General features: G+C 38.3%; 2 protein-coding genes across 8 annotated transcripts in view; one reads left to right on the top strand and one right to left on the bottom strand.

Annotated features, from left to right (window-relative positions):
* ACKR4 (atypical chemokine receptor 4) overlaps positions 1 to 2,124 on the top strand; it is a 36,357-nt gene extending 34,233 nt beyond the window's left edge. For all 6 annotated transcript variants that reach the window (XM_045857461.1, XM_045857463.1, XM_045857462.1 and 3 more), the window contains exon 3: positions 605 to 2,124. In XM_045857461.1, the coding sequence (XP_045713417.1) occupies positions 605 to 1,666 (1,062 nt within the window). In that variant the 3' untranslated portion in view covers positions 1,667 to 2,124. The remainder of the gene's footprint in view (positions 1 to 604) is intronic.
* Positions 1 to 13,319, bottom strand: part of ACAD11 (acyl-CoA dehydrogenase family member 11) — a 72,061-nt gene that overhangs the window by 27,268 nt on the left and 31,474 nt on the right. Inside the window, exons 10-13 of one of the 2 annotated variants that reach the window (XM_045857459.1) lie at positions 11,862 to 11,939; positions 11,075 to 11,213; positions 4,516 to 4,623; positions 2,787 to 2,885 (exon numbers count right to left, since the gene is read on the bottom strand). In XM_045857459.1, the coding sequence (XP_045713415.1) occupies positions 2,787 to 2,885; positions 4,516 to 4,623; positions 11,075 to 11,213; positions 11,862 to 11,939 (424 nt within the window). The remainder of the gene's footprint in view (positions 1 to 2,786; positions 2,886 to 4,515; positions 4,624 to 11,074; positions 11,214 to 11,861; positions 11,940 to 13,319) is intronic. The other variant, XM_045857460.1, reaches the window with a different exon arrangement.

Genomic DNA, 13,319 nt, shown 5'->3' on the forward strand with positions numbered 1-13,319 from the left:
GAACAGTGGTGGACGATGAGCAGGTAGTGGCAGCATCTGGAGGAAGGCGAACTAGAAGAGACTGCTTTATAAATGCCAACTAGTGAAGTTGAGCATACGTGCTCAGATAACATTTCAACATAAGTTTATAAATATATAACATAAAAAGGAACTTTAAGTAATTAAAATAAGTATTTTTACTTAATTGGTCAATATACTGCATACAAATCACAAACTTGTATATGTAAAAATGATAACATTTTTTATTCCTTTTAGTTGAAATCTGACTAAACTTTCATATTTTAAAAACTATTTTCACAAAATAAGTCATGACTTTTATTTAGGGTTTAATGATTAAGAAAATTCCTCAGGGTATTATTTTTAGCTTCCTTGTGTAAATCCTAGCTCCTGCACCCAGACGTATGAAGACAAGGATGAAAAAGGTTCTTGGGGATATATACTCCAGTGTGGCTTCCATTAAGGGTTTCAAAAAATGGCAGATTCAGGTTCATGGATGTTATTGCAACAAACTATTCTCTAGTAAGAGAACAAAACATGCTAGATAAAAAGTGTTTCCTTTTAAGCAACATTAAAATGAGTATCCTGTTTTCTTTTTGCCATTTAGATTGCAGCCATGGCTTTGGAACACAACCAATCAATGGATTACTACTACGAGGAAAATGAAATAAACGGCACTCACGACTACAGTCAGTATGAAGTGGTCTGTGTAAAAGAAGAGGTCAGGAAATTTGCCAAAGTTTTCCTGCCTGCCTTCTACACAATAGCTTTCATCATTGGACTTGCCGGAAACTCCATAGTAGTGGCAATTTATGCCTATTACAAGAAGCAGAGAACCAAAACAGATGTGTACATCCTGAATTTGGCAGTGGCAGATTTACTACTCCTATTCACTCTGCCCTTTTGGGCAGTTAATGCAGTTCATGGGTGGGTTTTAGGGAAAATCATGTGCAAGGTCACTTCAGCCTTGTACACAGTCAACTTTGTCTCTGGAATGCAGTTTTTGGCTTGTATCAGCATAGACAGATACTGGGCAGTTACTAAAGCACCGAGCCATTCAGGGGTGGGAAAACCATGCCGGCTCATCTGCTTCTGTGTCTGGATGTTTGCCATCTTGCTAAGTATACCTCAGCTGGTTTTTTATACAGTAAATCACAACGCTAGGTGCATTCCCATCTTTCCATACCACCTGCAAACATCACTGAAGGCATCAATTCAAATGCTGGAAATCTGCATCGGATTTGTTATTCCCTTTCTCATTATGGGCGTGTGCTACTTTATCACGGCAAGGACCCTCATCAAGATGCCAAACATTAAAAAATCTGGACCCCTCAAAGTTCTGTTCACAGTGGTTATAGTTTTCATTGTCACTCAGTTGCCTTACAACATTGTCAAGTTCTGCCAAGCCATAGACATCATCTACTCCCTGATCACCGACTGCGAAATGAGCAAACGCATGGATGTTGCCATCCAGATCACAGAGAGCATTGCACTCTTTCACAGCTGCCTCAACCCAGTCCTGTATGTTTTTATGGGGTCCTCTTTTAAAAACTACATTATGAAAGTTGCTAAGAAATATGGGTCCTGGAGAAGAAGACAAAGACAAAATGCAGAGATTCCTTTGGATTCTGAAGTCCTTACAGAGCCAACCAGTACATTTAGCATTTAAATGTAAAACTGCCTTCTGTCTTGCTTCGATACACATGAATGATGCTTCGCCCTCAGATAAAACATCTGCATTATTCTGAACTTCAAACCTCAGACACGTGGTCAAAACTTACAACAAAGAAGAGTTAGGGTGAGGAACAGGGGAGGGTAGAAGCCAAGAAGAGGAAACAAAATAATGCATAAAACATGCAAATTAAAATAAACAATATTGGAAAATAGTAGTAACAAGCATAAGTAATAAGACCATCATGCTATAAGTAGGCCATCTAACATCAATAAAGAGGCTTATATTAAGGGGCATTTATTATTATTTTACATTACATAAAAATGATTTTCCTGTATAATTTTAATACTTGAATAACTATACAGCAAAATTTAATCTACCCTTCTTGTTTCTTAATTTGTGAGTTCATAAAACTCCCAAAATAACAATCAACAATAAAAAAGTACATAAAAAGCTTTTCTGGCCTGTTTAATACATTTCTGGTAAGTTTCTAAATACACAGTTTGCTTCCCTATGTCACCTTTCTTTAGTAGGGAACTGGTTATCCCATTAGATTTATCATGCACACTCTGGAAGCGATCCTCAGACAACCACATCTGATAATTACTATAATTAGTTACTTTTATAACTTTCTAAAGGGTTCATTTATTTATGTGAGTCTATTACTGAGAGCTGACTAAACAATGTATTCTTCTATGTATAAAATGTCTTACTTTTCATTTAAAAACTTGTATTTTTAAGACATGAAAATATGTAGCACAATAAATTATTTTAGGTAACATACAGTTTCTCTCTAAAAACAACTACATATAAATTACTGTAGTACATATGATATGTCTCTATTAAAATTTAATTTTGATAGACAATCCAAAGGTAAAAAATATTGTGCATTAATATGAATTTTATCTTTCACAAACTGTCAAAGAAAAAGACGTTTTCTGCTCTTTAACATCACCTAATCAAGACATGTTATAAAATTACTTTTCTTTTTATCTGCTATTTCTAAATTTGAAAATGCTAAGGCAGAATTTAAAGACCTGTCATTGTAAAAGTAATAGCCATGTATCATATTATTTTAGGACAGCATCTAGCACAAAGGATCAATTTGAATACTCACCACTGCTCCACCATTTCTTGCCATTAACTACATAGCTATCTCCATCTCGTTGGATGCTACATTCAATATTTGTGGCATCACTGGATGCTACATCGGGCTCTACAAATAAACAAAGGCTGAATTTACAGGAAGGCAAATGTCAGTTTACAAAAGAGACTTACAGAGGGAAATGTGAACTCTCTGAGGACAGACCATCTTTGTCTTTTTCATCTTCCTATCCTTCCCCCATTCCACCCTGGTTCGGGAGAACCTACAAATAGTAGGTGTTCAATAAATGTTCATTGGAAGAATAAGTGAATGAAGTAGTTAGAACAGTGAAGATCAGCCATCTGAACTGTGTTCTTGGTTATCTCATTGATATATGATAGGATAAAACTCAATCCTTTTTCCAGTCATCAAGAGTAGATTAAAAACATTGTTTTTCCCACAACGGAAGTCTGTACTAAATATTTACAAGCCAGATTTCCTTACCATACAGTTTACTATCTTAAAGGATTTCTAACTATGCCTTGCAAATTCCATCAGGAATGCTTTCCCTGACTTATTTTGCTTTCTATAAAGCCTGCCCATCACTTAGCATCTTCAGAAAGTTTTCCATGGAACTCTTACACAAGTGCTTTACTGCATGGGATTTCTGCATCCACAGGCTCGCTCCCAGTCATAGTAATCTGCACTTGGTAATAAAATGTTCTTTTAAACGGGTCCTTTAGATATTTCATGTGCTCAGTTTCTAAAATTAGAGACTCAGTTTCTTCAGAAAGGGGGCCGTGGACTCTACTTATTCTGTAGCCTCAAATTAGTGCTTTACAGACAGAGAGCACATCGTACTGCAGGTGTTGTAAATGCCGCTTACTGATTAAATAGAGAGCAGCGTGCTATTATAAATGTATGTAGTGTTATAGAAGACAATAAAATCTGGCCAAAATTACGACCAGATGAAATTTAGCTTAATTTTATTTCAATTATGAAATAATGTTTGTCTCTTCAGGAGTTCTTAATTAGTGTTTCCTATGTGCAAATGGTACCAAACCATTTTTACTAACATGCTCCTAGCTGTATTTCCCTATAAGATAATCTAAGCTACATGACCAGCATTGGTGAAAGTTCTACTTTTCCGGGTTTATGCAGAGTTAAGTATTTTGTAAGTATCAATACAAAATTATCACAAAGATGAATATTTCTTACATAAGGGCAAAAATGATCTTTAATATCCATAGGTGACAATTTTAGAAAAGCAAGACAAAGTATTATGAAACTAGGTGTACTCTGCTGCTAATGCCTACCAGAAAACAACACCTCGTGTCCTCCCTAAGGGGAGGACAACTTTTATTCTGCACATTTAAAAATTCCAAAATTTAGCCATATCCGGTGTGGCTCAGTTGGTTGGCCATTGTTCTGCAAAATGAAGGGTTGCTGGTTTGGTTCCTGGTCAGGGCACATACGTGGGTCCCAGATTCAGTTCCCAGACAGGGGACATGCGAGAGGAAACAGATCAATGTTTCCCTCCCTTTCTTCCCCGCCCCCACCTCCCTTCCCCTCTCTCTAAAAACAAATAAATACAAATTTTTAAAAAGGGCCCAAATTTAAAACTGTGCTCAAAACAAAGCTATTCACATTCTAACCATGAACAAATTGCCTGCCACACAGAGCACACCCCACATTTCTTCTGCTCACCCACAATGCCTCTGGGGTGATGGACTGCACGAGAAAGAGTGGTTTGCTTTTTTACCTGTCATACAGAAGCAGGAAGCAATGCTCCCTTGAAGAAGAGGCTCAAGCCACTGCTGCTTCTGCTTTTCACTTCCATATAGGTGGAGTAACTCCATGTTCCCTGTGTCTATGTGATAAGAAAAGCATTTGTTTTGAATTGTACACTTTACTAATATTGAAGTCTAAAATTTATGTTAGAATTAGATAATACAGATGTTCATCTTTTTAAAGCAAACGTTTGCTAACAATATTTTGAAGCACAATGGTAAATATAATTTACAACAAAGGTATGCCATACAGTATTTATAAGTACATGGCTCTCAGTGCATATTTATTCGGCTTGTTCTGAACCACAGACACTTGTCCACTTTATCTCAATGAAGCATGGTTCTAATGAGATCTAACTCAATTAGGACTGATGGAAACAATTTATTGGCCTAACCTTTGCTGGGTATCTTGTAAATATGCTCTGCCAAGGTTGAAACACTCCTGGAAAACAATGAACATTATTTTACTGAGACTCCAGTTTCTCAAACACACTCTTTGCTTTCTAACTTCCATATGTTTGCACCAGCCAGGCCTTCTCTCAACTGAAATTCTACCCATCATTCCTAAGTAAATTCCTGCTTCTGAGCCACCTTTGTTATGAAGAATCTTGGACTACCCAGTCAGAAATATCTCCTTCTGAGCTCACATAGTAATTATTTTCTCTTTACCTCTAACATTGTTCTTACTACTGTGTGCCCAACACTGTCTAAGAAAGTACCAGCTTATATAACAAGGATGCTGCTAAACACAGAATCCCTGCCCTGGGTAGAAAATGACAAAGACCCTCTACAACCCTCAGCAGGCATTGTGCAGTGCACGATGACACTGTAGTACCACTCTCAGGTGTTTAAAAAAAAAAGAAAGAAAAGCCTCGTGTCTGCCATAGAGCAAAAGTAGGTGTCCTAGGTGCCTTTCTCTGATTTTCATTCCTATTGAATTTCAAAAAATAATATCTGAAACCTTTCCCTTAAATACTGATTACTTATAAGATTTTGAGAAAGAATTTTTCAACATCACCTCTTACAATGACTTCAGGACAGCCACTAAAATGCCTATGAAAATTGAGTTAAGTCTCTCAAAATATGTTTATACTCTGTTCAGATACTCATAATGGAGCCAAAGTCATATTAAAATGCAAAATTCTCAGATTAACACAAGCTTAAAATTCTTTTTGACTGAGGAAGAAAATGAGTCCTGAGTTGAAAAAACTGAAGCTCATTGTTTTCTTTGCTTGTTTTAAATTCAGTGTTTCTTGTTATGGTTCAAATGGGGTAAATGTTGAAAATAAACTCTCCAAAAGGGTTTAGCAGTTTATTCCAAGACGCCGGCCCAATGAACCTATTATCTATGGGTTGGGAAAAGAGCCTAGGTAAATTACTTCTACAAAAGTTTCTCCCCTAATCAGCCCAATGGACCCCCAATTTTCCACTAATAGCTTTAGAATTAAAATTGCTACTTTCAGCACTCCGATATACAATACTGTATGACTTATTAAAGGGCAAAGCTCAAAAAAGCCAAATGGGATGACATATGTTTTCTATAAACTTTTATAACTACTTGGGAAATAATTTAGGTATCTTGAGCAGAAATTTACCTTTCTTAAAAAAAATTATATTTTATTGATTAAGCTATTACAGTTGTCCTGATTTTTCCTCTTTGCCCCCTTCCACCCATCACCCTTCCACTCCTTCAGGCAGTCTCCCTACCATTGTTCACGTCCACGAGTCATGTGTATAAGTTCCTTGGCTACTCCATTTCCTATACTATACTTTACATCCCATGTCTATTCTGTAAGTACATATTTACATTTCTCAATCCCCTCACCTCTTCACGCATCTTCCCCCTCCTTGCTCCCATCTGGCAACCTACTGGTAACTAAACTTCCTTTATCTTGCTTTTCGAGTCTTTCTTTATCTCTAACCTTTGGCCTCTTATAATGATGTATCTTGGAGTGGGCCTCTTTGCACCCATCAGAATTGGGACTATACTTCCCGGAGTTGCATGTCTATTTCTTTCACCAATATAAGAAAGTTTTCTTTCACTATTTTTTCAGATAGATCTCCAATTTCTTGTTCTTTCTCTTCTCCTTCCGGCACCCCTATGATGTGAATGTTGGATCTCTTAAAGTTGTCCCAGAGGCTGTTTCTCCTAACCTCTTTTTTTCGGATTCCCTTTTCTTCTTTTTGTTTTGCATGATTGTTTTTTGGTTCCTTATGTTCCAAATCAATGATTTGATTCTTGGCTTCTTCCATTCTACTGCTGTTTCCCTGTACATTGTTCTTTATTTCAATTAGTGTGTCCTTCATTTCTGACTGGATCTTTTTTATGCTGCTGAGGCCCTCACTAAATTCCTTGAGCATCCTTATGAAAGACTGTTTTTGAACTCTGTATCTGATGGATTGCTTCTGTCCATTTCATTTAGCTGTTTTCTGGAGCTTTGATCTGTTCTTTCATTTGGGCCATATTTCTTTGTCTCCTTGTTTTGGCAGTCTCCCTGTGTCTGTTTCTATGTATTAGGTAGAGCTGCTTTGACTCCATGTCTTGGTAGTGTGGCCTAATGTAGTAGGTGTCCGTAGGCTCCAGTGGCATAGCCTCCCCTATCACCTCAGCTGGGTACTTGAAGTGTGCCCTTTGTGAGGGCTGAGTATACCCTCCTCTTGTAGTCGAGCCTTGGTTTCAGTGGGCAGAACAATGGGAGGGATTCACCCAGGCCAGTCAGCTGTAAGGATTGGCTGTGCCCACTACCACCAAACTTTGCCCTCTGTGGAGGATCAGCTATGCAGGGGCAGGGTGGTGCTCCAATGTGGTCTGGGTGCACAGTCCCTGGGGTTTCCATGGTGGTGCAGGCCAAGGTCAGCCTCCACCTGTGTTTTTCTCGGGGCACTCTGCCTGAACTGTAAAGCAATCTGAGATGACTGCTACTTCTGCTAGGCTTAGAGATTCCCAGGTGAAGTCAAACTGTGACTCTAATCTGGCTGCTTCCAGGACTCATTGAGACCAGCTGTTGCTTGTTTGATAGGATTTAAGAGCCAATACTAGCCATTCTTATGGAAGAGCAGCTTGGGTGGGGTACAGCCTCTGTGGATCACCAAGGTGGATCCCACAGTGTTAGCCAGGTTGATGGAGTCTCAGATATCGCACTAGCCTGCTGGGTCTGTGGGATGAGGGTTTAGAAAAGGGACAATGGTCTCTGCTTGCCTTGATGCCAGACACTTCAGTTTCTCTCTGTGTGCCGCTGGTGCCTTTCAAGCTGCCATCCTGCTTCTGGAGCTCAGAGGGAGCAAGTCTGAGTAGGCTAGGCCATCTGTGGGTTCTCTAAGAGGAACTGCTTAGGGATCTAGCAGCCTCCTCCACTGACTCAATCCTTGCTGGTTTTTGCAGCCATAAGTTGTGGGGACTCATCTTCCTGGCACTGGAGTCCTGGGCTGGGAGGCCTGGTGTGGGTCTGGGACTACTTGCTCCCAAGATATCCCTCCTGAATTTTTATCTAAGTGGGTGTGAGACCAGCCCGTTCTGTATCTGCGTCCCCTACCAGTCTGGGTAGATGTGGTTTCAACTCTGTACTTGTCGGACTTCCATTCAGCTGGATTTTGTAGTTGTCAAACTTCCATTCAACCTGATTCTGATGTTCCTGAGTGATGGCTGTTGTATAGTTTAGTTGTAATTTTGATGTGGTTGTGTGAAGAGGTGAGCCATGTCTGCCTATGTCACCATCTTGACTGGAAGCCTATTGGAATTCATCTTTTATACTTAAGAAACCTCTCAAAGTATTTAATTGGCATCCATTATATGCCCTTTTTATCTGCTTTGGAAATGCTCCAAAACACAATGCCCTGAGCCCTTCAAGAAGAGATCTCCACTACAAAGAGAAAATGCCTAGTTTTCTACTTATGATTTTATACATCTTGTTTGCTGAGGAGAATTGTTGATCATACTTTGATCAAAGAAAATGCATTTCCCTGGCCAATTTAAAAATTTCAGTGGTTTGGTGATATCATTTACACAGTACAACTGATAGACTCATGAAATTAAAAAAAAAAGAACACAACCATCTTGTGAAAAGTAAGTTCACAAGTCAAACAGAGAAATAGTGGTAGAGCTGCATGTGCAAAGGATGTCCTCTATAGCATTATTTTTCATATTATGACTCATTAGTGTGTCATGGAATCAACTTAGTGGAATATGGCTAGCATCCATAAAAACTAAAATAGATCAAAACAGACTACATTAGATTAGACTCAGTGGAAAACATGTGAATGTAGTAAGGGAAACTTGTTTCATGAAGCCTTTTTTTCTTTTAAAAAAGATTTTATTTATTTAATTTTAGAGACAGATGAAGGGAAGGAGAAAGAGAGGGAGAGAAACATCAATGTGTGGTTGCCTCTCATGTGCCCCCTACTGGGGACCTAGCTGACAACCGAGGCATGTGCCCTGACTGGGAATCGAACAGGCAGCCTTTTGGTTCACAGGCTGGCATTCAATCCACTGAGCCACACCATCCAGCGCAAGCCTTTTTTTCAATAATATATAAGCATCTCTCTCCCACTTTATCTCCCCCAACACCCCCCGCTTTATCCATTAATGAAGACTCAAACAACTCTCTTTGCCATATAGAGAGTCACATTATAAAATATATTTCTTACTATTAACAACAAAAAAGTTTTATACAAAAGATGAGCAGTTCTCTTTCCACAAAAGTGAGCCACCTATGCAATATGATGTAATAGCTTCACACCAATGAGATGAATCTTTAGAAACTTTGTGAATCAATTTCTTTACTTTCACAATAGCCTCATTGTTAGATTAAAATGTATTACAACAGTGATTTGATAAATCGGGGTTTTGAAGAGGGAAAATCACACCAGAGTCAAGGTGAGTCATCAACAGAAGTCTAGGAACTATCTCAATTGTTACAAAGAAATGAAGAGTCAAAGAACAGGGAGGAAACACTTTGCTAAAACACCAGCTTGTGTTTTCTCTCAGCTATCCAATATACCTCTTTTTGGCAATTCCACCCTTCACTAACTCTTCAGAGAGAGCTTTAGCATCAGGGCCACACAATGAGCACAAAAGACAATACTGAGGCCTAACTTGGGCAGGAATACTACAGGCTACCACACCATCACCATTCTATTGCACATCAACTGCCAGTTCTTGCCTGGCAGCATCAGAGTATTCCCAGGGTCTACCCTAGACCTACTGAGTCACAGTCTCCAGGGATGGAGCCTATGAATCCAGATTTTTAAAAATTCCTTAGGTGGTTCTTCTGAAAATCCAGCTTTGAAAACACTTTTAACAGATTATATTCCATACTATTTTTTTTAAAGAAAAGTTAGCCTCCTTCCCTCATCCTTTCAATTTTCATGTCAAAGTCCTTAGCAGTGGTGTCCTTGACTTCCCCATGTATACCCCATATCCAATCAGGAAATCCTCTTGGCTCTGCCTCCAAAATATATTTAGAATCTTTCCACTTCTCACTCCTTCTACTGCTAGTCCCCTAGAACAAATTGCCATCATATTTCACTATAATAATTACAATAAATTCCCCACTTCCCTCCTTCTGTTAATTCTCAACATAGCAGCCAAAGTGATACTTTTAAAACCTAAGTCATATCATGTCACTGCTTTGCTCAAACCTCCAATGGCTTCCCATTTCACTGTGATAAGCCCTTACCTGCTCTATAAAGCCCAACGTATAAATAAGGTCCTTTCCTCTCTGATGTCTTCTACTATTCTCCCAGCCACACTGGTCTCCTCGGCTATTCCCGGAACACATCTATCACATTATTGCCTTCAGGCCATATATTTTGTGTTCCCTCGGCTCTGAAAACTCTTCCCCCAGACATCAGCATGGTGAGCTCTCTCAAGTCTTTATCAAATGTCATTTTCTAAATATGGCCTAGTCCAACTGTTCTATTTTAAATTGTAATCCATATTCCTTTCTTTCAGCATTCCAGAGTGCCCCTACCCTGCTGAGACCTTTTTTCCCAAAGCACTTTTCATCTTCAAGCTTACTACATTATTTATTTACTATATTGATCACTTATTTTTTTTCTCCCTTCATTAGAATATCAGCTCCATGGGGGCAGGAATCTTTCTTTATTCTATTCCTTGATATATCTCAAGGATCTAAAACAGGGCTTGGCACATAGTAGATAATAAATAATTGGTGAATACATGGAAAGACAGTGAAGCTAACCAAAAGATTTGGAACTCTATTCATGCCAACTAGCCATAGAAATATCAAATATCCAATCAGGAAAATGCAACTCATAATTACACTATAAATCCCTTAGGTGGCAGATTCTATTAACTAATACTCTTAATGTAATGATGTTTAACAAAAGAGTAATCCACTGAGAACATTAGATCCAGTTTTTAATATCTAAATCAAAGTAACTAAGAAGTAAAATTATAGACAAATTTAAATCAACAACTTTATGTATGAAAAACTTCCCCGTCATAAAATACAGAAAGTTTAAATACCGCTCAAAACATGTGAGAACATCTGTTTTTAATAATGTAGTAACCTGGTGCTTGGCAGTTAAAGACAGCTGGAGCAAAGAAGCATTTTCCGGTTTCTTCAGCAATCAAGGCATAGTCCACCTGGCTGAGACCACTCACAGCAGGCAAAAACAAGTTCCAGAGACCTTCTGCTTTGGCCATTTCCTGTCAAGGTGAAGAATATGCCAGAGTGATCATACTTTGCCATGACCTAAAATAGTTTTATTTTTAAGATATTGACACTTAAGCTTTTTGAAATTTAAAAACATTTACGAACTTATTTATTTCATTTTATCCTATTATGCAAAACAAGTCACTATTAATTCATCATCATCAATAGTTACTTAACTGATAAAGAAATGACTTTTCCTCCAAGCTTCTTTGGATTTGGCTAAAAAAACAAATTTGCTTGAGTACTTCTTACTGAACAGAGCTACTACAAAAGCTCCCATACTTGAGCATAATTATGCCGAATAATTTTTTGCATTGTGATTTGAAAACATGAAAGTTGGGTTAAGCCCATGTAAGACAAATGCCTTGCTTGACGTTAGTCTCAATTAAGTGACAGATGGTGGTAAGCAGTGTTCACGGTATTTCTTTCCTTTGAACAGCTTTAAAAGGCTGTCTTCATCACTATACATAAAACATTATGCAACTTAATTTGTTTATTAGATTCTATTTTTAATTTTTTTAAAAAAGTTATTATTGATATAATTATCCTTTACATATATAACAGCAGCAACAAAAACAACCTAAGGTCTTAAAAAAACCTACAGAGAAATTTTCCATTGTTAAAGGTTTTATTTTTCTTACCTTGAGTTTATCAATTACTGAAGGTTTTTTCCACTTGTCTACTGAATTTTCATTTTGAACATAGAACTCAATTACCTCCTTAAAGTAATAAAAAGAAAAAAGCTCATTGGCTAAAGTTAGCATAACATAAGTAATGCCATAAACTGTTAATATCCAAACAAAACATATTTAGGTGAAACAGCATTTTTCAACTACTATTAAATCAATCATATTTCTTTCTAAAACCAGACACAGAAGTATAAGATATTCTGGAGGCTTGCTGCTCACAAAAATACGCTCCCTCAATATTAGATAATAGAGTCCCCAAATCTATACCAAGGTCTGAGTGTTTCATTTTCAGCAAGGTGACACATGAGACCGTCACAGAAACCCCTCCTAGCATAGTACAGCTAAAAATATCAGCTGAGATATTTAAAATAATTTTTAAAATACTTTCAGTACTGCATAGCTGTGCTGGGAGGAAATTTTTAAAAATCCTCAGAGGCCAGGAATTATAAAAGCCTGACTCTTCAGGTGTGAGTGAGCACTGGAGGCGTGTTTGGCTGAGGGGTGGAGTCTGACCCATGTTGGCCTGGGCCTCAGTTTCCAATGGGCCACATACGCAGTGGTCAGGAGACAAAGCCAAATGCCCCAAACAGAGCAAAGGGGAGAATCAGAGGTCATTTCTTCCCTCCACCAAAGCCAGGGTACCTAATGGGCAAAAGCTAAGTGGGAGGTGGGGAGAAAACAAAACCTCACCCCTCAGAGGCAGACCATGTGGAAAAGGTCATATATACAATAGGATGAAACAGAAAAAAAAAAGAAAACATTTCTAGCCTGAAGCCTGTCTTTGCCCAAGTTTGGGATCTGAATTCAGAGACCTGTGGGGCACTAAAATCTCAGGCCAAAAATTAAGCTTCCATTGTTCCTGGGGACAGCACCTACAGGACCTGGCAGAATCCAGAGCAAATCCTCTCTGGGTGAAAAGCTGTGAACAAAGCTTTAAATTATCCCAGCAGATAAAGTTAAATTCCAAAGAGCGTGAGTTTGAAATGAAAAATCACTGAACACTTGAGGAAACAGGCCACAGTTCACAAGGATCAGCAAAAATGATTGTTCAACAAAACAGAAAGACTATAGATAGAATAATGATCTGATCCAGAATATAAAGCAGTTATGTCTAACAGGTTTCGAGAATAAAGGAAGGAAATAGAAATATGACAAAGGATTATCAAGCTGGACAGACAAGTTTGAAAAGAACTAAGTGCAACCCGAGGAAAAGAAAAGTAATAGTAATTAAACTGAAAACCTCAGTGGCAGTGGTTCTTGAACTTCGGCAAGTTTCGGAATCACTTGGGGAACTTGGAAAGAACCAGGGCCCAGGCCCTCTCCTACTGCAGTGAGCCTGGGGCTTCTGTATTCTTTACTAGCTTTCTAGAAAATGGTGACACAATCCACATTTTGAAAACTACTGCTCTT

The sequence above is a fragment of the Phyllostomus hastatus genome, unplaced genomic scaffold, assembly GCF_019186645.2.
Source record: "Phyllostomus hastatus isolate PE091 unplaced genomic scaffold, TTU_PhHast_1.1 phas_scaffold_129, whole genome shotgun sequence".
Taxonomy (NCBI): domain Eukaryota; kingdom Metazoa; phylum Chordata; class Mammalia; order Chiroptera; family Phyllostomidae; genus Phyllostomus; species Phyllostomus hastatus.